Here is a 25,954-nt window from a genome sequence, read left to right on the forward strand (position 1 = left end):
TGCTCACATATGCTGCTAATGTATATGATGGTTCTGTGCAAAATAACAGGTGATATTTTTTGTAGAGGGCGTTGTACTGTAGTAGCAAAAGTTCAACGGGGTCAACGCACCGTCCGACCTAGCTACGACCGTCACCCTGGTCACTGATTGTAGTGGACTGGACATGTTATCAAGGGAGTCGTAAACCTACGCATTCCTGGTGTCTCTACTTGTACTTGTACTTGTAGAACATGTACAACTGTATGGAATTTGATGCGAACAGGCCGATTATTCCAATTTTATGCGATTCGTATGCAATTTGCCTCGAATTATGCGATTATTCGACTTTGGTAGGAATTTTGCGAAAAATTATGCTAGCATAATCTGTCAAGGCCTACGTCAGACCGCGATGGCTCCTCTGGGGCAATTAGACTGTGAGCCAAGTGCATGAATTCATGATTTTCGTTCCCACTTTGGGTGTACCGCGATTTTGTTCTTTTAGCATGTGGAAAGACCTAATAGAAGATCATTTTTGATTGTTGTCAGTTTGGGAAGCTTGCAGGGAAGTCAAAATAAGCAATTATCTTAACATACCCCGTTTCCATAGCAACTACATAGCAACTGACATAGCAACATGCTATTTTGAAGGTGTTTCTTACTTTTTTCAGCAGGCAACGTTACTGGACGAAGAAATGTATATCAAGCGTCATTGCAGCTGGGTTAAAATAACTATACGAGGCCAAGAATTATAGTATTACGCATAAGTGCATTGTATAAAGTACGTGCACATTTTAAATATTACTCGAAGTGACGATGCACTGGTAGGTAAGTGCACATGAAATGGTGCCGACAACCACGAAATGCACTTCAGGAATGATAATGTACAGAACAAACAGGTGGCATTCAATATACAAAGCCCAGCAGCAGCGAATTCTCCAGACAACGGTTGGAAAAGACCATCAACAACAGCCAGGAGAATCTGGTTTAATCCGGTGCAATGCTCATTTCACCCTCTACATCTCTATAATATATACATGTACAGTATGGCAGAATAATGTTAAAGAAGTTGCTGGATACAGGATTTGTATATTTACACTCATATAACTGATAATGTAACGTTACTTCGTAAGTACTGCTGTATTGCTTCCTAACTTATAAGTGCAAAGGGTAGAGCAATGACCGTAACCAGTAACGTTAGAGGACCGCAGGGGTATACCGGTAGATACAGATCTGTAGTTTATTTGAACTATAATAATAATTATTTTGAAACATTAGTTACATTACCCATTGTATGTACAGAACACAAGCGGAAAGATACAATTAATCATAGTCTGAAGCACTTCAGTATAAAAGATCGAAACAGTTATTAGCTATCCGGAGATAAGGTACATTGTACGTTCTACATGTATTTCTGCTCCAACAGATTACAAAAACCTTTAGTTTAGCTTGACTGATCAGCAGCAAGCATGCTAGCACACTGATATGATTGACATGATGATGTTCGTACTGCCACTGCACTGCGCTGCACTAGCACTGCACACAATACTATAGAAACCACGAAAAAACATCGTCATGATGCGGCTGGGTTTGCACCACCGTACATTTTTGCGAGGTCAGTGGTGCAACAGAAGTCCGCTCCAGCTCTTGTGACCTTGGTTCTTGTCGATGGCGGCTATTGATTTGGCCAAAGTACATGTAGTTTCTCCCTTCTATTTGGGCATGTTCGTGCCTGATTTGGAAGTGACAACAAGCTGAATTCGTATCTAGTCGAGTAGATGAAACGAACTGGGGAAAAAAATTGCGGTACGCTCAAGGTCGGAACGAAAAAAAATTCTAACAGGATTTTTGGTGCCTGGCTCACAGTCTAAATTGGCAGGAAGATGAAAGGGAATGAGCAGTATAAAGGGCATTAGCTGAAGAGTGTTTGTGTTATCTGTGCACTAATGTTTACCCGCCGCAAATTCGCGATTCTCGCCCGACGGTCGTATGTTGATCATATATTCCGTCCTGTATTGTTGTTGTTGTTGAAATTTTATTTTGTATCGCAGACCAAACGGGCAATGGTGCCCTATATTATGATGGCGATAAAGTAACGGCCGAGAGCCAAGGATACAACAAGCAAGCCTCCACGAAAGAGAGAAAAACACAGAAAACACAGACTGCAAATACTCAAAAAGAAAAAAGAGAAAGGGAAAAAAAGAAAAATAAAGAAGAAGAAAGCACAGTTGAGTCACAGTTGAGTCACGACTCCAAGTCCAAGCCTAGATGCTGGCTAACCATAAAAATAAACCTTTAAAAGTCTCTTGAATGATCTATGGCAGGCGAGGGACTTGAACTCTTGGGGCAGGGCGTTCCAAAATTTAACAGCAGAAACGAGCGGCCGACAGTCACCAGAGACTCGCCTGGTGGCAGGGACAACATACGCATTTGGATCGTTGATCCGAGTGACGCCTTCAGTCTGGCGACGTAGGCGCTTGGACAGGAGATTACTAATTCTGGCGGTGTGGATACGAAGCATGAGGAGGCGGAGTTTACAGTGGGCGTTTTGGATGATGGGGAGTATTCAGCAATTTTCCTGCCCATGCACCTTTCTTTTGTCTGGTTGGTATACGAGCAACTCAATATGGCCGACACCTTCGATATGAGTTCATATTGTTTCCATCTAGCTGCAATAATGGCTTTTTTTAGTGCAGGTGTCAAATGACACCGGTCGGTCGTTCTAGGTATACATACTTGCGGTTATGGTACCTCATCAATTATAAATCAAAGGTTTATGGCAAACAAAAGAGGAAGCAAAACTAGGAATAGTCACAATATTTGAGCTTATTCTGATTAGCCATATTTCGGTTATTCCAAAAGTTTGACACGCGCGGTGTCAAATGACACCGTTGGCTGTTCTAGGGTTAACTTAATTTGAAAATTACCGAAATCAAAACTTCCTGCGGAAAATCGATGTTTTTCGTGCCTAATTTGTACACAAAAAAATCTTTCTGCATTCGATGACGCAAAATCTTCATACGAACCATGGTACCATGGTTCGTATGAAAGCCAGTCCACATGGATTCTTATTATTATTATTATTAGACACAATCTCATAGCATGTGACAAGCATAGCTAATGCAGGGACAAAATCCCCTGAGACAAGGGCGTTGAGCCAGCCACGGCAATACTAAGCTAGGAAAACAAAGCAAATATGAATTAGAGCAGAAAATGAATGGAAAATTACAAAGAAAAACGATTAACCCTTTGAGACCCCAACGATCGAATTCGATCGTTTGGTATACAGTGAGACTAAAATAATTATATCTCTGGTGTTCCTTCACCGATTTTCATAAACAAAGAATCTACGTTTCGAGAAGACCCTGGTCTATCTCTTCGAATTTATCTGGAGTCTCTAGGAGTTACGATGCCGCCGTGGTGAGACTCGAAGTCGGAGACAAACTGAAAAATGCACTCAGATCGAAAAATTCAATTTTCAGGCTGCACTTGGTAGAAGATTTCCCCGGAATGGTACAACATACTCAAGCATGCTGCACACCAAAATTTTGCCCTTGAAACGAGCTTTCCGCTGTAGTTTATTTGAAGTCGATGCGATGAAGGAGAATGGAATGGCGGCTGTTTGAACTTTGCTGAAGCTGTTCACGCACGGCTGCTGTTTTGGGTGGCATTATAGGCCACGCAGAGCAGAGGCTGTGCAGGTAGCTGGCTTGAATGTGGTACTAGTCTCTTCGTCTTGGAAATACCTTTCCAACGGTGGTCAGTTTGTAAAAATCGGTGAAGGTTTGATAGAGATACGAGCGATAGTTCATGTCTTTTGAAGGTGAGTGAATTGTCGTACTTTCAGTGGGGTCTCAAAGGGTTAACGGAAGTGAGCACTATCAAAATTCGTGCATCACCCAGGTATTCGAGAATGTTCTTCGATGATAATTATTGCGTCTAGTTCAGTTGTGATAGTAGATCTTTAAACTGACCAATAGAAGAACAAGTTTTCAGACCGTATGGTAATGATAACCAATGAGAGTAGCCGGAAAACAAAGGGGACTTTAGATACTGGGCTGACTTAACAAGAGGCAGGATGAGCGCGTTACGGGTTGAGCTTGTCGAAAACCAATTGTACTTCATCATGTGTGAAGGGGTTTTATGAAGAAATATTTTATGAACCAGTGTACAGAGATGGTGCTTATGACGAACGGAGAGAGGAGAAGTGTGTGCAAGTTGATAAAGGGCATCCGAAGGAAAACATCGATCCTTGTTGTAAAGAATTTTAAGTATAAATCTATGGTGGACTTCTAATTGGTTCAGAGTTGTGTCAGAAAGGCCACACCAAGCGGTATCGCAATAGTCGAATATAGGGAGAATATAGCACTGATAAAATAATAGTTTACACTGGATGGGCAAATGAGTGCAATGTGGTTGTAGTACCCCTAATGCTGAACTGGTTCGCTTGCATACACAGTTGACATGTGCAGCCCAAGAGAGTTTGCAGTCAAACATCACACCTAGATGTTTGTGCTGAGGAACAACACGGATAGGCATAGTCGAGTCAGGGAAGTATAATGGTTGATCAGGAGGGGATGAAGAAATATACATGGCTTCTGTCTTGTCTAAATTGGGCTGGAGTTTCCACGTTTGCATCCACATGACAGTGCTGTTGATGCGATGCTGCATGGTAAGGAGTAATTGTGCAGGGGAGGAATCAGAACAGATAAGGCCAGTGTCATCCGCATACAAACTAACATCGGGGACAACTGAAGGTAGGTCATTAACGTAAAGCAAGAATAACAAAGGACCCAGAATGGAACCTTGGGGCACTCCGGACGTTACAGGGAGGGGATCAGACAAGAAATAAGACAAGCGAACAGCCTGAGAACGAGCAGACAGATACGAGGATATCCAACGCAAGGCAGCATCCTCCACCCGGAAGGTGACCTCCAACTTGGCAAGTAAGCCACGATGCCAAACGGTGTCGAATGCCTTAGCCAAGTCGAAAAACACCATTCCCACATGCTCCCCACAGTTCCTCTTTGTCGCTATGTCTTGGACAAGTCGAGTCACCTGGTATTGAGTTGAGTCACCACGGCAGAATCCCGACTGAGCTGGTGAGAGAGCCGGAGCGATGTGCAGGTAGAGGGAATCGAATACAATACGCTCACAAAGTTTGGAAACTGTGCGCAGCAGAGAGATGGGGCGGTAGTTTGCCGGGCAAGCACGGGAGCCTTTATTCTTGTAAAGCGGTGTCACGATGGCGGATTTCCAATCCTGTGGGAATGTACCAGTTCGAAATGACATATTAAAAATAATGGCGAGAGGATAGGCTATTGATGGTGCAAGAGACTGCAGCACTTCATTCGGGATCCCATCTGAGCCGGGAGACTTTCCACATTTCAGGCGCTTCAGATATTTCCGAACTTGAAACGTAGTGACAGTGATTGTACGGAACGGAACAGATATGAAAGGCGACTGGGACAAAGGGGGAATGCGCCACGAAGGATCATCAGGTAGCCCAAATGAGGTGAACTGAGTGTTCAGAACATCAGCTATGCTCTTGGGGGACGTGGCGACCGTACCGTCGGATGCTATCATCGTTTGGGGCATGACACGGCCGGAAGTGTGCCGCTGTGCTCGCACAAACTGAAAGAGTGTAGGTCGATTCGGTGACGTTAGTGATGCTTGGATGGAGCGTATATATTGACGATGTGCTTGCCGAGACAGGTGCTTTACAGCATTCCTTTGTCGGTTATAAGCTGCATGATTTACTGCTGTCGGATATTTTTTGTACACACTGTATAGATCACGCTTGCGTTTTACAGCAGACCTGAGCTCAGCAGTAACCCATGGTGGAGATTGCATGCGGGGTCGCGGAGATGTCACAGTGTGGGTGGCTCCGAATGAGGTGAGGTGACGACGGAAGGCGGACTGGAGCTCACAATCATTCTCCGTGCCGAAAAATCGTCTGAAGTACGCCTGGAAAATATCCGTAGCGTCCATACGAAGTTTGGCACGGAAAATCATACCCGGAAACTATCTATTAATTTACAAACAACGTTTCTTCATTTATGATTAGGAAAGTTTCTTTCTCAATCAAGATCCAAATGGAACGGAAACAGGGCAGCTGCATCCACAGGCAGCTGTGCACAAGATCATGCATTAAAATGGCGACCACAACTTTCATTGACGTGGAGTGGTGGAAAAAGGAACTAGTGCAGCGACAAAATAGAAACGCAGAAGAAGTAGCAGTAAGGAGAGCGAATCGCTAAAGTGCACTAGCCTACTGTCTGTAGTTAGTGAACACGTACGTAGTCACGTACGTAGGCAAGTGATCACGTGCACATATACATCATACCAATACGTCATCAGGGTCATGCATAACAAAAAGAACAGAAAGGAAAGTCACGCGGGAGCAAAAAAATCAAGAGCGCGAGACTACTCACGGCACGAAAACATAACGAAGAATTATTTGTTTGAGAACGAAATGCAAAGACTAGAGAAACGAAGACTACCTTCGAAGCTACTTTGAAGTGGAATGGAGTCAATTCTTAGAAATGAAGATAGGGAACTAGAATTCTGCTAACCCAAGCGTGGAATCAGCCACAATGTAAGAGAGTAAGAGAGCACAATCATTGTCATGGTATATACGAAAACACTAATGTTAATCATCGTCATGTAATGCAAAAAAAATAGTTATTCCGAATATATTTTCATGTATTTCATTGCTACGTTCGCGACAAAGGTTCGTGGGAGATTGAGGGCCTGCTAACAAATCCGAGAGCGGCTGAAGAATGAATGCACAATCCGGGATAAAGCGTCGGTAGAGATTTACCAAACCAAGAAAGCGAGGTAGAGAGCAGAGTGAGTGTCTCGAGCAGGGTAGTCCACCATGGCCTTGACCTTCTCTGCCAGTGTCTCAATGCCACCGCCGGCAGTGGCTTTGACATTGTGACCCAGGAATGTCACGGAGGGCTGCATGAAGACACACTTGCTGACAATGACCACCAGACCATACTCTGGCAAGTGATGGAAGATGGTCTTCAGACGCTTGAGGTGTTCTGCTGTCGAGCGACTCACTACCAGTATAATGTAGACAGTTGACAGTTAAGCCAGGAACGAATAGAGGCCACCGCTGGGCAGGGCAGCTTCAAGATGACGCCTCACCATGTTTCAACACTGTACCAAGGACAAATAACAAGAGAGAGAGAAAGAGAGAGAGAGAGAGAGAGAGAGTAAGATACATTTATAAAGACAGGTAAGTCTAACAAATGAGGACTGATACCTCTACAACAGGGTTTTTATGCCTGAAAGCAGGTGCATGATTTAACAAGCAGGTTGTCAGTCTAGATTTTATGCGCAGATGGAGAAAAAGCGCAGAATTTTTGTAATGAGATGAAAAGCAGAAATAATAAGAAAAGATGAAATGAAAGCCTGCTCACAACCCCGCCCAGCCTTGCGAACTGGAGAGAGAGAGACAGAGAGAGAGAGAGAGAGAGAGAGAGAGAGAGAGAGAGAGAGAGGGAGAAAGAGCGCAAGAGAGAGAGGGCGAAAGAGAGCAGAGAGGGTAAGAGATTGACACGCAGACACACCAGCAGGCCGACAGATATGGTATTCTGCAATAAAAAGGCAGGCAAAGACAGAGGGGAGAGGGGGGGGGGGGGGGGGGAGAAATTTTTAGAAGGAAAGACGGTTTCATCTCCAAATTAGGTTCCCGCCCTCTATTCGAAATCTATAATTTTGCCAGTTCAAGTAATCCTTGGGAGCGGAAGGTTTTTTCCCAGCCGTGGTGCGACTCACTATGAATTGGGAACTTGTGGTCTGGCTTGAGAAAACATGGTTGTGGCAAATGGGATTTCGGCTTTGGCCTCTGGTAGGTGGTTCTCATCTATCCTCCCCACTGTTGAGGAGCTGCATCTGACCGCTGATCATGGGTGGTGGGGTCCCGCGGAAGCGCAGGGTTGTAGCGAAAGGGGGGGGGGGGGTAGGGGGACACAGCCCCCCCCCCCCGCCTACTCTGTTTGCTCACCCTTCAGTGAAAAAGTGCTGCCCCTCCTCATTATCCGATTTTTTCATATCATTCAATGAAAATGCAGCCGATAGTCAGTACCACATTTGTACAGGGTTCATAAATGCACATCTGTCTGGGGTGAAGTCAGGCGTTCGCTCCGTACGTTGCATTTCGCGTTGCAAGACAGTTATTTGGAAAATGGGAATTTCGGTTACGGGGTAACTGTTTTCCCTGTCCCCCTCCCCCCTTCCTCTCTACTATTTTGACCTGGCTATAACTCTGGAAGCGAAAAGGCGGTTCAGTGCTCAGACGACAAGCTAAGGTGCAGGCAGGATCCCAGCACAGACCGTTCATCACTTTCTCAAACAAACTTGACCACCGTTGACCCCCCCCCCCCCCCCATCACCCCATCCCTTCTCCCTGGCCCCGACCCGGACCATCTCACCAAAATACCGTATAACAATGTTAGCATCCCCCCACCTCACAACAGAGCAACCAAGTTTTGCATTAAGCTGGGAGTGCCGATTCGAGCAACTGGTATAATGGCGCGTGAGTCTGCTTGGAGCTGCTAGATGGCTCGCAGCTGAGCCCGCAAATGACTCCGCTTGGAGCAGGCGAATGACTCCGCATGGAGCCGGCAAATGACTCCGCATGGAGCCGGCAAATGACTCCGCATGGAGCCGGCGAATGACTTCGCATGGAGCCGGCAAATGACTCCGCATGGAGCCGGCAAATGACTCCGAATGGAGCAGGCGAATGACTCCGCATGCAGCCGGCAAATGACTCCGCATGGAGCCAGCGAATGACTCGGCATGGAGCTGGCGAATGACTCCGCATGGAGCCGGCAAATGACTCCGCATGGAGCCGGCAAATGACTCCGCATGGAGCCGGCGAATGACTCCGCATGGAGCCGCTGAATGACTCCGTATGGAGCCGCCGAATTACTCCGCATGGAGCTGCCAATTACTCCGCATGGAGCCGCCGAATGACTCCGCATGGAGCCGCCAATGCCTCCGCATGGAGCCGCCAATGACTCTGAATAGAGCCGCCAAATGCTAGATATATAGAGATGCATAACCAGTTGAGAGCATATATGTAGGACTCAGTATAGAGTCCATGCACTATATGATGTCCAGCACCCTATATAGAGTCCATTGGTCCAAAATCCACTATACAGAGTCCAGGAGTCCACTCAGTTTTGATCAGCTTCATCCTGCCGCGCAATCCCCTATAAGGAGTACACTTTTTCTACAAGTCCCCTATTCACGGTCCAGGAGTCCAGTTTATCCAGTCACGCCGTCCTGTGTGTTGTGCCCGAAAGAGAACAAACACCTTTTCAGTTTTGCTTGCCTCGTGGCAGCGCATTCCTTTCTTCACTTCAGCCATGGCTGCCAGTTCTGCTGTGCAGTTGCTGACAGTAATCTGTCTCGAGGTAACCAAGGAGGATAATGAGACGTTCAAAATCAAATCTGGAAAGCGTCTTGTGGTTCTCGGAAGACGTTTCATCAGTGCGCGGGATGAAAGCAGAAATTGCAGAACGAGAAAAGTTCAGCACAGTTCAAATCTGACGAGTCAGGTACACCGACACTCTCTTTCGTTCGACGCCACAAGGATCCCCTGTTTGGCTGGCCATCGCTGCCAGTAAGACGTTTGAACGGTTTCATCAGAGCGAGGGATGAAAGCAGAAAGCGGAGAACGAGAAAAGTTCAGCACAGTGCCAATCTTACGAGTCAGATGCACTGACACTCTCTTTCGTTCGACGCCACAAGGATATCCTGTTTGTCTGGACAAGAACTGCCTGTACCACCGTGTCAAAAGGCTGTCCAGCTACATGGCAGGACGATGACTGAGGTAAGGAAGCTTTTACTCGTTTCGATTGGTCTGCTGTTCTGTCGTAATATGCTTGAATTTTTTTCCATTTTCAAGGAGCGTATCGCGTTTGTTTGATGTTGCTTGAATGAATGCCCTAAAAGTAATCAACCACTTCGTAATAGTCCTCAAGGACTGTACGGACTTTGTATCAATCGTATACGATCGTCTAGCTATCATCAATTATTATTTTATTTCATGAAAAATGTATTTTTATCCCTATGATAATTATGTGAACTCCACGACACTCTTCCTCTACTAGGCTCTAGTATGATGTCGAATACGATGGGATCCACAGACGCAGCGCCAGTGTACTAGTAGTAGTAAGAGGAGGATTTATTGTATGCCGATGACAAGAAAAAGCTTCTCAAGCTAATACATGTACTCGTATTCCATGAAGTAACCGTTTTGATGTGACAAACATGACACTGTGTCAGTGAAACTGCCTCGTGACAACAAATCATTGCATTTCCATCTCGGGGAAGACTGACTGACGGCAACGCTGTACAGATTGTTCAAATCATCTCATTTCAAAACGAAACACTGTGTACACTACATGTATGGTGGTGCGTCTGTGCGTCTTGAGTGTGCACAAACGATCTTATTCCTCGTATTACTAATAGATTATTGTCCCCACCGTCACCTGTTCACAATCTTTGAGTGGATGGATTTTCATTGAGCATCACATTCGTTGAGAACTTGGTAGTTGTGTGCTCCCATGCATCATTACGGTAATAAGCGTATCCTTGTGCTATCTATTTGTTGCAGGTGTGCTGATCTTCAGAAGCTTGCGGAACTGAGTGCTGCTGAACATTTGCATGGCCATGAGCAATGGTGAAGCTTGCTATTGGAGTCTCAGCATGTGCTAGTATTATGCTGACTACTGCACTATGTTACTCTCTTACACTACTACATGTACACGTATGTAAACGTGCGCGCATCCGCCCACGTATGTATTCGTTTCGTATAACTATTTGTTATCCCTCTTGACTTTACGTGTAAATGGGTGGACGTTTGCATGGCTGTTGGAGTTGCGTGTGTATTGTGTCTCTACTCTTTTCTTGGTGTTTTCTTGGCGTTGTATAAGTTTGTGTGTGTGTGTGTGTGTGTGTGTGTGTGTGTGTGTGTGTGTGTGTGTGTGTGTGCGCGCACGCACAATAATTTGAAAACGAATAATTAATCCTTGGCTCTCCATTATTATCTTTCGATTCTTGTTTTTTTTCTAGGTATTTTCTTGGCGTTGTGTGGGTGTGTGCATGTGTGTGTGTGTGTGTGTGTGTGTGTGCGTGCACAATAATTTGGCAACACTACATGATTGAGATATTGTAATTTGCAGCGTCTGCGAAGAGACCACTTGATTTGAGGATGGTGTTTGTAGGGTTTTTCATGTAATGAAGTGGCTGCAGTGGCGCCTCAATAATTAATTTTTTATCTTGAGAAGTGAATGATGTAAAGGATTAAAGGGAGAGGCCGTTTTCTGGTTAATATTCACTGCTTACAGCAGATCCTATGTCTAATTTCGAACTCTGGATAGGGGATGCCTAATTGGCTGGACTTTATACAGGAAGTGTCCTATGACAAAGACCCTTTATAGTTGATTTCAAAGTTTGGACTCCGTACAGTTGATTTTGGACCAATGGACACTATATAGGTGTGAAGCCAATTGGCTGGACTCTACACAGGGAGTGATGTTCATCTAAACTTTGAGCTCACAGTTGATTCCAAGTTTGGACTCTGTACAGTGGATTTTGGACCAATGGACTCTATATAGGGGTTGGACATCATATAGGGGCTGTACGCTCTCCTGAGTCCAACATATATTCCATAAATCGGCTCTCCCAGAGCGGATCACAAAGTGCAGCTACCTGTGAAATTTGTAAGCAGTGCAAGCTCGGTAACGATTGACTAACAGAACTCGATGTCATGGGCTGAGGCCATTGCCACAGCCACCCATGCTTTGGCTGCTGGTGGCCTCTGAATGTTACTCGGGCCGACGTGGCTTTCCACCTTCCCGCCTCTCTGAATAAGTGAATATCGAGTCCGGCAGCTGATTCGAAACGAGTGGCCGGTGTATAACGCCAGGCCATAGCCACAACTGATGAGCAAGATTTTCGCAGTTGCTGTAAAGCCGATCGATTGGCATCTGCAGCTGGTGCCGCTAGCTTTCCCAGGTGCTGCCACAATTGCAAACCACTATTTGCGATTGGCTGGTCTGCTTGATTAACTGTCCATTGCCCTATCCCCGGTCGCAATTGTTTGCGCACCAGCCAAGTGCACCACTTGCATCAGTGAATAGCAGCAAGTTGGGGGACGGCGTCCACTTAGGGTGTAGGAAGAAGGACCGGCCGTTCTACTATGCCAGGAGCTCAGGCCATCAGCGAAGATATTTGAGGCACTCTTCGGAGAGCTTGATCAGGTAATACGGCTGCCGGTACCAGTTGGCAAGTGACCACAATCTGCAATGTGCGTCCTGGGACTATCAATCTTGTAAACGAGAGCTTTCCCAGAAGATACTCAAATTGACATTGGGTAGTTGAAGCTGTGTTGAGAGTGGCCCGTAGGTCGTGAAGCTTGGCAAGTTCGTCCATCGGCAGACTGATGTGAGCGCGCGGGTGTTCAGGATGACGCCGATAAACGTCAGGACGTGGGCTGGACCCTCCACTTTTGCTGACGCCAGAGAAATACCGAGGTATGTAAACGCGCGGCGCCGAGTAGCGAGTTGCTGGCGAGCTAACACAGGTCCAGAGCATACATCGAGGAAGCACTTTTGCTGACGCCAGAGAAACACCGAGGTATGTAAACGCACGGCGCCGAGTAGCGAGTTGCTGGCAAGCTAACACAAGTCTAGAGCATGCATGGAGACAGAAATGTTAGTCGAGGTATTTCCCGTAATGGGAAGATGCCAATAACGTCAGGACTTGAGCTGGACCCTCCACTTTTGCTGGGGCCAGAGAAACACCGAGGTATGTAAACGCTCGGAGCAGAATAGCGAGTTGCTGGTGAGCTAACACAAGTCCAGAGCATGCATTGAGGAAGTTACGTTAATTGAGGTATTCCCCGTAATGCAACAGGCGTGGGAGTGCCAACTGCCCGCACACAATCCATTCACTGGCGGATGCGACAGAGTTCCATATAGCTGGCCTGGAGCGTAGTACAGTCTAAAGGGCAGGACGCTCTCATAACAGTATTGATCCTGCCAGCGGTTCAACAAGGGCCACTCCTCCGGGCAGACGGGATTCGGCAAAATGCACTTTTAACATTGAGCTTAGCAAGGTACAGCGGGGCGAGCAATTGTCTAATCATGTTTGCAGCATTGTCATGTTGACATTGTGGAGAGATACAGTCTGCTGGAATGTAATTGTTGACACTTCGACCCTCCAGGCTTTACAAAGGGTGTGTCGTGTGTAACTTTCCGTTCGTCTAGGAACCGCATCTACGCCGGAACAGCACAGAGACGAGAAATGGGGTGAAGAACACGGGCCAGCTGTTTCAAGCCTGCTGCAAGAAACGGATCGTTGCGCAGAAATATAATCTGGGTTAGCATGTGACCGTGTTAAATTCAATGGATTCCAGTTAGTTGAGTGGTTGCCGATGAAACCTACCACAACACCACAATTACGACCATGTGCAACATACCTCCGGAGCATAGGATCAGGATGTGAGTCCAGTAATTTTGAGAAGTGAGAAACTGAGTGCTTACACAGTTACTGATGAGGCCTTACACTTATCCCTGGGGTGCTCCTGTTGGCACTGGAGGCAGCACTGCCTGAGCTGACACGTGCAAGCGCCGTACTTGTAGTAGCGGCATACGGTTGCGGTACGTGATGTGGATCTGTACTGATGAGTAGGACGAAATGCGCACGGAAATGCTGGCGGGTGCACTGAGCTGCACTGCTCGCAGGCGGGTCGTGCTGTTCCAGTACACCGTGAGGCGCAGTTGCCACAAGTTGACATTGATAACCTGGCTTTGGAGATTTTTTATTTTTTCCATTGCTATCAGGTTCGGCTTAATTCCCTCTGTGCTGCGCTGATGAGTCCACAAAGGACGAAACAGTTGTCCGCAGATTGAGTATTGATAACGTCCAGTTTCTAGGTGGCAAGAACTGGCAATTGGCCGCGATGATCGTGGCCAAATACATCCACAGGCGCTCGTGAAACGCGGTGAGGAACAGTGAAACACCGACCATTCATGAACATTGTCCAGGTCTCAACTCAAGTGCTACCGTCATGCAGCCTACGAAGCAGTTCTGGGTTCGGATTCAAATAAATGCTAGTGCGCCAGGAGAGCAACATATGAGGGGCTATGGTGTTGGAACGTCGCCGGAGCTGCACTGACTGCAACTGTATCGGGCAGCAGGAAATCGAAGTCCACGAACTCGCCTCTCTGGACATGATCGAGAAGGGTCCGTATAGGACAGTCAGGTTCACCTGCTGTTGGTGCTGCATGCGCGTATGGCGGTCGTCACTGCACCGGGCTCCCAGTAGGGTCCGGCCTGCTGGCGGCGAGCGGCGATACGGATCCAAGTAGAGCGAGGAGAAGCTGGGTGGCGTTGGTGACGGCAGTGGACAACTAACGTTGTTACTTCCAACAGAAAATCAAAGTCCACGAACTCGCCTCTCTGGATACGAATTTCGATCGTCAGGCTCGCGCCTGCTGTTGCAGTGGTGGTGCTGTGTGGCGGCCGTCGCTGCGTTCGCAGTAGGCGGGCGGTGGAGCCAGGTAGAGCGAGGCGATCCGGAGAGGCTGGACGCCGGTTGGTGACGACGACATTGTTTCAAGGCACAAACAAGGGTCGCTGAGATCGCGTGGAGGTACTAGTACTTCATTTTAGGAAACCTGGTGATGGCGCAAGCTAAAAGTCCACAGTCGACGTTCCACTGTAGACAACGACATTGTTTCAGGCACCAACAGGCGTCATTGAAGCCTGAATTTGAAACGTAGAGATACGAGAATGCAAGCTTGAAAGTCTAACGAAAGGAAATTGTTTGGGAACACCTCTTCCGCAAGTTGCACGCTCGAAAGTCCAAACAGCAATGACATGCAAGAGACATTGTACAGGATTTTGAAGGGCGCGTGCCCACGTGACTCGCGCATGCGTGCAGGTTGGGCCAGCTCGCTGGGCTGGCTGCTAACTCGCGTTAGCATGCTAACGCTCATATATCAGTCATTCTTGGTTAACTCACTGGAATGTTTTCTCAATCCTTTTCTTCTTGTCGGGATTCAGGTCTAGCGCAATCTTCTTCAACTCGGCCAGGGTGATTTCCCGCGTTCCAGCTTTGTCCACGGCCCACCTGATAACACCATGCATATTATCCGGTATGTTAGTGGTGCCATGGTCGTTTTTCACGATAAAGTCTTGAATGTCGTCTTTGAAATCGTTGCTGTATTCTGGGTCAATCAGTTTTGCAACGGCTTGGGCAAAGTCCTCTGGACACACAGGAAAACAAGGAGGGAAGAGAAAGAAATACAGCATTTCTCAGAGACATGTCGGTAGCCTATTCACGTTCCCAATTCATGGCCCCACACCACAGCAAGTCTAAGCACAGGGACTACAAGTTACGCTATAATGTATATAGTCCTATTCCAAGTATTTATTCCCGTAGCTATGCAGAAGACATTACTTCAGTAACGTCTGGCGCTAGCCAGGGTCCACACAGCTTTAATTTGGTGTTTGTGTAACTCGCATACTCTCGGCACTCAAAGCACATACTTGTAGTTACGTAAGTAGTTATCATTCGTTCATTGTCTCACAAGGAGAAGAAGAAGACAAGGCAGTGCGAGTATGCGCACTGCTATCCATGCATTCCTACGGTGTACTATTTATGTGTATACAAATTACGTGTCATAAAGTAGCCATGCTACACTATCCTCCTCCTACCAAAAATTCACGCCCTCGTGAATAGAGAAAGAAAACAGAAACATACAAAAATAAAAACTCAGGACATAGCAAAATCAGTAAACCGAGCAGGCAGTCCAGGATTGCGAGCAAGATGGGCTCTGACGACAGCGGACAAAAAGTAGGGTCATGGTCAAGGGCTTGCAGAGTAAGCACCGTGAGGCATCAGACGCGAACCCAATGTTCCTTCTGATCCAACTGCATTAACCGAGAACAAACGCATGGTACGACTAGTGCCAGAAACCTTCGGGAGGGCGAACAAATTTTCCACTCACCGCATTGTACCTGGGCAAACTGACCACTGAGAGGTCGACATTCACAGCTTTGGCAGCAGCCAACTCAGTTGCGGGGAGACCAGCAAGTACAGGAGTGGCGACATCCACAGACGCCGTTGTGGCAGAGGAACTAGCTTGCTCTGGCTGATTTGTGGGAGTCTCGAGATGGGAGGGTTGCACCTCCGGCAACAAGGAACGCGACAGACCATCTGCATTCAAGTGCTGCCGACCCGGCTGGTGAACAGTAGTGAAGGTGTACTCAGCGAGTTGCTCCACACATCGAGCTTTTCGACCGCGTGGTTCCTTCACAAACATCAGTGCGGTGAGGGCAGTGTTATCTGTGCGGGCAATGAAATTCCGACCAAGCAAATAGTGCCGGAACTGATTCGCGAAATGGACAAGGGCAAGCGTTTCCCGGTCGGACGCATCATAATTCCTCTCTGCCTTCGCCAATACCCAGCTGCCGAACGCAATGGGGCGTTCCTCGCCATCTTGCATTTGACTGAGGACAGCTCCAATGGCCACCTTGCTTGCGTCAGTGTCCAAAATAAAGCCGCCAGACGAAACAGAAAAGTCGGGATACGCCAACACGGAGGCTGTGGTCAGTGACCGCTTCATAGACGTCAACGCCGCATCACTACTCTTAGTCCATGTAAAGCTGGCACCCTTGCCTGTTAATACATTCAGTGGAGCGGAGCGCTGAGCAAAACCACGGATGAAGCGGCGGTAAAACCCGGCGTACTCCAGAAACACCTGTACACCTCGTACAGACTGGGGTACGGCCCACTTCACAATAGCCTCAACCCTGGTGGGATCCGGAGCCAAACCTTCAGCCGAAACTTCATGGCCAAGGAAGAGCACCTTTCGTTGGAAAAAAGAACATCTTTCCAAGTTTACCTTTAGTCCAGCAGCACGAACCCGGCCAAATACAGACTGCAGGATCTGGAGCTGTCCAGTGAAGGTAGAGCTGGCATTCAGTACACTGTTGAAAAACACTTGACAGATTGGTTGGTTAGGCACACTACATAAACCATGAAGCACCGCTTCCATTACACGGTGGAACGTCGCTGGACCATTTCTACAGCCAGACATAACCAAGAAATCACACAAACCCAATGGTGTCGTAACGGCAGTCTTTGCCGTATCGTCCTCGTGCTTAGGAACCTGCCAATATCCTGACGCTAAATCCAGGCAAGTGAACCATGAACAGCCAGAGAGTGAGTCCAATATGTCATTAACACGTGGGATAGGATACGCATCTGGTTCCGCAATGCTGTTCAACTTGCGGTAGTCGATACATAACCGGAGAGATCCGTCCTTCATGGGAACGAGAACTATGGGCGACGCCCAGGGTCTAATGGACTCGGTGAGTATACCACGGGACAACAGATCATCCAGCAAAGCTTGCAAAGCGCGCGCAGGCTGCTTATCTGGCTGTATATCACCAGTACTACTACTATGTGGCAAAACATCACAAGGACCAAAATCACCCTCCTGCAAGAGAAACAAGTCATGATTCTCACGGAGAAGCTCTGTAAGTCTGTTCTTTTCAGGTACTGCCAGATGATTCCGAGACTCAACATATGTACGGATTATCTCGGCACGTTCAGGGGATAGCACAAACGGTTGCATATCCGCAACAGATGAATCAGCAGGATCATCATCCTCTCCAATCAAGTTATCGGGTACAGGAGATAATTCTGCAATATCAACATCTGTAGCAATTTGTACTGGGTAGTCAGAGTGATTCTCCAACACAACTACCGCACCGGACCTGCCAGGTCCAACCGTAACCACACTGGGGGTCACAGACACATCTGGAAACTTGAACAAGAATGAGTCCAGTGGAACAGCAACACAATCCACAGTCGCAGATGCCTCTTGCACCGACTTGCATGGGACCAGCACCACATGGCCGGCAGGCAGAGTTAATTTACTACAAACAGTGACACGGGAATAGTACGTGCCTGGGTCTTCCTCAGAATTACTATCATTACTCCAAGAGTCAGATAGCGGTTCAGCGTCCGCCGCAACAACCGGACGGGGCTCTGGACCAACACTAGTAGCTTTCACGCCTAGCAGGACTGACAGATCATTAAAAGTTAGTGTGCCTTGAGCAATGTTCAATAATGCTCCATGGTCAAACAAGAAATCAGATCCCAATATCATATCACGGCGGATATCAGGAGACACTACAAATGTATGCAAGAATGAACGCTCTCCAATGCAGCATACAATATCCACAGCACCCAGAACCTGGAGTCCCTCACCATTAGCCGCACACAAACGGGGAGCAGCTTGCAAGGGCACATCACCACACGTGGACAAAAATGTTTGCTCATGCAACATAGAAACACAGGAACCAGAGTCAATTAACGCCGTTACACACTTGCCTTGAACATTGATATCTAGGGTAGGGACTACAGAGGATACAGCCTCGATACGAACTTCATCTGATGGCTCCTTGTGAACGACTGGGAGTTGTCCCACACCACCAGTCGTACTCAGTTTCCCGAGCGCCAAGGGTTGTGTGGGCAATCTAGAGCAAAATGGCCAGGTTGTCCACAACCACAACAAATCGGTGGTTCCACCTGACCACCACTGTAACCGTTTGAAGGTATTCTTGGAAAAGACAATGCTTGCTCAAGGCAACACAACTGATATAGGGCACTTCGTGCCCTAAGGTGATAACGCGAGTGCTGACAGGATAGGGAAAGGTGCAAGATACAGAGCTAGAGGGCAGATAAGGTTAGCGCTAACAGGGAACTGTTACACCATCCCTCCCTCCTAAGCGAGGCACAGGTGCCTCCAGGGAGTCGAGGAATATGTGGAAAGGGAATAATCAAATGAAATCGTGTCAACCCAACAACGCTCATCTAATTGAAGCACCGTGCAAGGTAACCAAGGACAGTCAGGCGAGTGAAGATAGCGGAAATGGGGAAAATCTAAAACAGGAGGGGAATGGATTGCTTAACACAACAAGGATCAAGTGGGAATTCTCAAGGTACACGTGCAATTGAATTTGAGCGAGTAACATTTCGCGATAACCATAGTGTCACTGACATGCCCTGGACGCCCTGTAACGCCTCAGAGCAACTATCGGCCTATCGGCCTCGTCTAGCAAGTTCCCTTCTGGCTCCCAGGTGGCTTCGTCGTCTGGGTACCCTTGCCACTTGACAAGGTACTGAGTCTGATGCCTTCGCTGGCGATCGTCAAGAATCTTCTCCACCATGTATCTGGTCTGACCGTGCAAGTCAGTGAACGGTGGCGGGGGTGGCTGCCGCCTGCCGGGAATAGTATTCTGCTCATACCGGCGCAGAGCAGTGACATTGAAGACAGGGTGGCACCGAATAGCGCTGGGTAGATCCAGCTGATAGGTGTTGGGTCCGATCTTCTTGATGATTGGGTAGGACCCGAACCACTTAGGGCGTAGCTTCTGTGAAGGCTGATCCTGGGCTTCTGCGGTTGTTAGGAAATCCTTGTATACCAGCACCATGTCGCCAACCTTCAGGTTGCTGGGCACCCTTCCCCTGTCTGCATACTGAGCTTGTCTAGCCTGAGCGGCAATCATGGCGTCCTTTGCCAACTTGACGGCATCCGCCCGATCCTGGATCCAGTCTGGGGCACTCCCTCCTCCCCTCCGTGCCAGGAAATCTGGTGGGGACTTGGGATTAAGTCCATAATTTAGATAAAACGGCGTGCTAGAAGTGGAAGACTGATATGAACTATTAATTGCAAATTCGCAAAGAGGCAGAAGCTTGTCCCAATTATCTTGTTTGTGGTTAACAAACGCTCTAAGCACATCCTCAATTACTCTATTCATTCTCTCAGTCTGCCCATCGGTCTGTGGGTGATTGGCAGTACTAAACGACAAGGTGGTACCTAATTGATGAAACAATTACCAGAAAAATTCAGAAGTAAATCTTGGGTCCCGATCACAAACAATAGTGGAACTCAAACCGTGTAATCTAAACACATTCTGGAGATACAAATCAGCAGAACCCTTAGCGTCAATTTTGGAAGTCGTGGGGACTAAATGGACACATTTTGTAAGCCGGTCAACAAATGTATAAATTGCATCAAAGCCCTGAGGGGTCTGGGGTAAGCAAACGATAAAGTCCATGGAAATATCTTTCCAGGGGGTGTCTGGTACTGGGAGCGATTGCAGCAAACCGGATCTAGGCAACCCACCCGTAGTGCGCTGACATATGCCGCAAGATTTAACAAATTTCTTCACGTCAAGGCCCATCTTGGGCCAATAGAAGAATTGACGAAGCCGGAAATATGTACGATCCCGTCCCTGATGGCCTGCCGTAACACAGTCGTGGTACTCCTGCAGGAGCTGAAGCCTTACTGCACACTTGGGTACACACAAGCGATTGTTTGGTGCTGCACGGAGGTATAGGTACCTGGACTCTTCATCCCAATAGTACCGCTCGTGTAGATTATCAGAGGAATCGCCGCGCAGCCGCTGAATTATTGGGGAAAGCTGCTCGTCATTCTGATATGCTTCCGAAATCATCTCAGCAACACTATCACTCAGTTCCAAAGCAAACTCAATCGTATTCAAATGGGGTGCTGGTAGGATGGGTGGGCAATCCTTTTCCTCAACTACATTGCCAATTGCTGACCCCCGCAGATCAGGGCGGCGGGATAACGCATCAGCCATATTTTCCTTGCCGGGTTTGTGATTAACTGTGAAGTCCTAGTCTGCAAGAAATTCAACCCATCTAGCTTCGCGCTTAGTGAGATTGGCTTTTGTGCTCAAGTAGACTACGGCCATGCTGTCACTGAACACTTCAAAATGCTGGAATAGATAAATTCTCCAGGATCGCAGTGCAAACACCACCGCCAGGGTTTCGCGTTCTGCAGCAGTGTAATTTCGCTCCGCTTGTGACAGCTTACGGCTGGCATATGCCACAGGATGCCAAGCACTATCGCTTTCCCCTGTTGGAGAAGGACGCCTGCTATTGCAAAATCACTTGCGTCTGTTGCAACTCTGAAAGGCTTCTGCACGCTTGCTAGTTTCAACAGCGGTGCACTCAACAAGGCCTGTCTCAGGGATTCGAATGCATGCTGACGGGGGCCACTCCATTCGAACCTGGCATGTTTGCCAGTGATCTCCTCTAATGGCCGCGATATAGTAGAGTAGTGCTCAATAAATCTTCTAAAGTAGTTCGCAAAAGCAAGGAACTGTCTCACCTCCGTAACTGTCGTCGGTGGCTGCCATTCCCTCACTGCTTTAAGCTTCTTTGGATCTGGAGCGATACATTCACCGTCGATGCGATGCCCTAGAAACAGAACATCCTTGACACCAAACTCACATTTCGACTGCTTACAGAATAGCCTATTTTTCCGGATCGTCTCAACAACTGTCTGGATATGTTCAAGATGATCTTCCCAGGATTTGCTGAAGATAAGAATATCATCCAGAAACACTACCACAAACCGCCGTAAGTACGGTTGGAGAATACTGTTCATCAGTGACTGAAACGTGGCAGGGGCGTTAGTTAATCCAAAGCCCATGACCCGGAACTGGAAATGACCGAAGGGAGTATTGATAGCCGTCTTAGGTACATCTTCCTGACGGATCCTAAGCTGATTGTATCCCGAGCGTAAATCCAGCTTACTGAAGTATGAGCTACCTTGAATGGTATCAAACAGGTCATCAATGTTTGGGAGGCAAGCTTTGCTTTTGATGGTGATCCTGTTCAAATTCCGCCAATCACAAACCATGCGCAATGAGCCATCAGACTTTTTAACGAAAAAGACTGGGGCACCGTATGGTGACTTGCTGGGTTCGATGAAGCCCTTGCGGAGGAGTTCCGCGAGCTGGGCTTGCAATTCGTCCATCTCGGGTTTGGGGAGACGGTAGGCAGCCCGTGATGGAGGAACGGCACCCTCCTCAGTCACAATCTCATGGTCGACATCCCTCTCTGGCGGAAGCTCGGTCGGCAGGTCGTCTGGAAAGATGTCCGAGTACCGCCGCAGAAGGTTAGCCAGCTGCTCTTGATGATTTGGGTGTTGTCTGGCGGCTGATGGCTTGCTGTCCTCCTCCTCGTCGTCAGTAGCGTTGACCCACGCCAGGATTCCCTGCGCGCCTTTCCTCAACTCGCGGCGAGCCTGGGAACCAGATATGAGCATGCTCTCAATTGGCGGCGACTCCTGATGCTTCGTATCACTATTTTGGCCGGAAGGGGGTTTAGCAAAGAGCGGCTCTCCGTTCAGTTTGACTTCGTTGGTCTGAAAGTTGATATCCGGATTGTGTCTGGTCAGCCATGGCTTGCCCAGGATAGCATCATAGCGGCTCAACGGAAAAACTGTGAAAGATTGGGTGTCGCTGAAGTCTTTCACGATAACCTTTACCGGACCGGTCCTCTGCAGTCCCGATGATGTCGATGAGCCATCAGCCAGGGTTACCTTCAGTGTTTCGTCCTTGCTCTCCGTAACAAGGCCGTTTCTTTGCACGAAAGCTTCCGATATGAAGTCGTGCGTCGATCCCGAGTCAATAAGCATAATTGCCCGGCGGCCGTTGATCCTGCCCTCAACACGGAGAAGGTCATGCTCCAAAGGAAGCTCCGTGTCCTGTACTGCGAGATCAACGTTGCTGACATGGGATTCCTGTTCGGCAACATCTTCCGAATCAGCTTGCAGCGTCGGTTCTTCCAGCTCTAGAACGCTGTAACGGTTGCGTATGTCAACCGGGTAACCGTTGGGTGCTTTCCGCTTGGTCGCCAGCGAGCGCACGCCATTCTTCACTGGCGACCAGCGTTTGGGTGTTGATTGCTGGGACAATCCCGAGCTAGGTGACCTGGCTTCCGACAAGCGAAGCATCCACCCTGCCGACTCAGGTGACGCCTCTCCTCCGGTATTAGCCTTTGGGGTCGTACGGGCTGACTTTGGTGCTGAATCGGGTTCGGCTGTTGGTCCGCCGTTTGCGCTGACCTGATTGCTTGGCTCAGATCAGTGGGGTGCTCTCGCAGCACCCGGGTCTTGACAGATGGGTGCAGTCCATTTACGAACAGCAGTCCTCGGGTCAGCTCGTCGATCTCAGGCACTTGTAGGCTTAGGCGTGAGAACTCGGTGACATAGCTCTCCAAGCTTGAGTGCTGCCTGACAGCGAAGAGATCCAGTCGCACCCGCTCTTGATGATGCAACGGACCGTACACCTTGGCGAGGGCTTCACGGAGCGCTGGCCACGTCGAGAACTCCACACCCTTATCCAACGATGCGATGAGCCATAGCTTGGCGTTGCCGCTCAGAAAGCCCGCTGCATAATCCACCATCACCGATGAGTCGGTGATTCCCAGTGACCGAATCACCAGCTCAATGGAGAAAGCCCACTCCTTGAACTGCGAGGGCTTGCCATCGAAGATCGGCGGCTCCATAGCGTACCGAGGCTTCCCGGACGAATGAGCGGGCGGCACAGGGAGCGGTTGTTTTCGGTTGCTCAGACGGACGCTGACTTGGCGACTGGCTTCACGGACCTCGCTGGCCAACCTGAATAGCAACACAGAAAGAACAAGTATCGCCACGACAATGGCGAGCTCCAAGAACACCATGTTAACCATCCTCCGCTACCAGTGTAACCGTTTGAAGGTATTCTTGGAAAAGACAATGCTTGCTCAAGGCAACACAACTGATATAGGGCACTTCGTGCCCTAAGGTGATAACGCGAGTGCTGACAGGATAGGGAAAGGTGCAAGATACAGAGCTAGAGGGCAGATAAGGTTAGCGCTAACAGGGAACTGTTACAACCACGACCATACGAATGTCCACGACCATACGAATGTCCACGACCACTGCTACTACTATGAGGCTGATCAAATTCGAAACTTGCTCCTGCAGAAACCTGTGTTCGTGGAGCAACAATTTCCAAACAGCTGAGTCTCTTTTCGAGGTCTGTCAACCTGCGATCAAGTTTCTCGAGCGTTTGAGCTAGTTGCTCACGCACTCCGGTGTCATTAGACTGGTGCAACTCTGATGCACTGGCATGTTCGCCAGACGGTATCTTGAACGGACGAGGTCGAGGGGATCTGGTCTTCTTTCTACCTTTGGACTTGCCCATCTCGATATCTCACTATCAATAGGGCTTGAAAGTGATGACGTCAAACGGCCAGGGAGTAGTAAGTTGACATCAGATTTCTATTTTTGGATCCACTAAGGTGTGACTTTGCTATTGCCTAAGTATGTGGGTGCATAGCAACCCACTCATGTCGCATGCAGGTGTGACTTTTATTTCGCCACCAGTTGTAACCCCGCCCCCAGTAGCCAAATCAGTCAGTTTCACTGGCTACATCACCATGCTGTGGGTAAGACCGCTTGAAATGTGCTTGGATCCATACAAAAACTGGATCCAAGTGGATCCAGTTTTTGAATTTTTGAAATTGTTGCTATGCTGTGACGTAGCACTTTCAAGCCCTATGGCCCAAGCTACAAACATTTGTAGTTCAAAAAAACTTTTGAAAAATGTTACAAAAAAATTTGACCTACACAAAACACTCTGGTTACGTCACACGGACGTACACGTGCACAGGACATGACGTCAACAGTGTACTTGCTAAGTATGCACGCACACTCACGTCCGCAAAATATTTTTGTGAAAATGTAGCCCTTTCTACACCAAACAAAACTGTTACTCATGCATATGCACAGCGAACGATCAGTCAAGAAGTAAACAATGGAAAACGAGACGAAGGATAGAATGATCAATACTAGTAAATTAGAACTTAGTCTGTGGGCTGGTCTCCCGAGTAGTTGGAACTGGTCGCAGACTCTCTGGAACTTGTCGACTCTGCAACTTGTCTCTCCTGCGGAGGCGTCTTCCCAGCCGAGGACAAAACCGACGACTATTTTTCCGCTGCCACCATTGTAACTCGCATACTCTCGGCACTCAAAGCACATACTTGTAGTTACGTAAGTAGTTATCATTCGTTCATTGTCCCACAAGGAGAAGAAGAAGACAAGGCAGTGCGAGTATGCGCACTGCTATCCTTGCATTCCTACGGTGTACTATTTATGTGTATACAAATTACGTGTCATAAAGTAGCCATGCTACATTTGTGTGTTTGTGTGTTCGTGTGTTTGTGTCACGCCTGGCGCTATCCCGTATCCGTCCCGTACCGTACCGTACCATCAAACACAGCTGGCCACATACAGCTGGCCGCACTATTCAAACAGGGCTTTCAAACGCAAGATCATAACGTGAAGCAACTTGGAAGAATGAGTATGAATGCGAAGTGTATGGAGGAATGCATGTAGGGCGCTAGTGCGGGTTCGAATCCCAGGTATTGAATGCCTGAAAAAATAGGAGAATTGAAAAATTTATAACATCCCTATTCTTTTTTTGCCGTCATCAAGGCGGTAGATGGTGTCGTATTACCCTCGACCATACCTGTCCCGTACCTGTCCGGCACCGTACAATCAAAGACGGCTGGCCACAATGCATATTCAAATAGGGCTTTCAAATACAAGATCATAACGTGAAGCAACTTGGAAGAATTAGTATGTATGCGAAGTGTATCGGGGGATGCATGCAGGGCGATAGTGCGGGTTCGAATCCCAGGTTGTGTCTAAAAACGAAAAGTAGAAATTTATAAGAATTTATAACATCCCTATGCTTTTTTTGTCTAAGTCATCAAGGCAAAAAAGCATAGCGTAGGGCCCTGAGCTTCGAAGCTCTCTCGTTTGGTTCAGTAAAGAGGTGATAGGAACTTAGCAAGTAGGAACAGCTAAAATAACAACAAACAATGTAATGTATTTAGTGACACAAATATCTGGATGCGGATTATACTCCGGAAAATATGGTGAGTATTTTGTCTTCGATTCTACACAGATAGGCAGCAACATACTTACCACGTTTAAGGCGGCTGATGCACCCTTCCATGCTTCGGCTGAAGTTTCGAAAGTCAGAAATTTCTGACAAAACTTTCATTCTG

The 25,954-nt window shown here is 47.9% G+C and overlaps 1 protein-coding gene across 1 annotated transcript in view; it reads right to left on the bottom strand.

The window, feature by feature from the left end:
• Window positions 1-6,161: 6,161 nt before the first annotated feature.
• Window positions 6,162-25,954, bottom strand: part of LOC135807353 (uncharacterized) — a 53,432-nt gene continuing 33,639 nt past the window's right edge. Inside the window, exons 14-16 of the mRNA XM_065321238.1 lie at window positions 25,872-25,951; window positions 15,029-15,272; window positions 6,162-7,143 (exon numbers count right to left, since the gene is read on the bottom strand). Coding sequence (XP_065177310.1) covers window positions 7,128-7,143; window positions 15,029-15,272; window positions 25,872-25,951 — 340 coding nt within the window. The 3' untranslated portion in view covers window positions 6,162-7,127. The remainder of the gene's footprint in view (window positions 7,144-15,028; window positions 15,273-25,871; window positions 25,952-25,954) is intronic.

This window comes from Sycon ciliatum, chromosome 1 (assembly GCF_964019385.1).
Source record: "Sycon ciliatum chromosome 1, ocSycCili1.1, whole genome shotgun sequence".
NCBI lineage: Eukaryota > Metazoa > Porifera > Calcarea > Leucosolenida > Sycettidae > Sycon > Sycon ciliatum.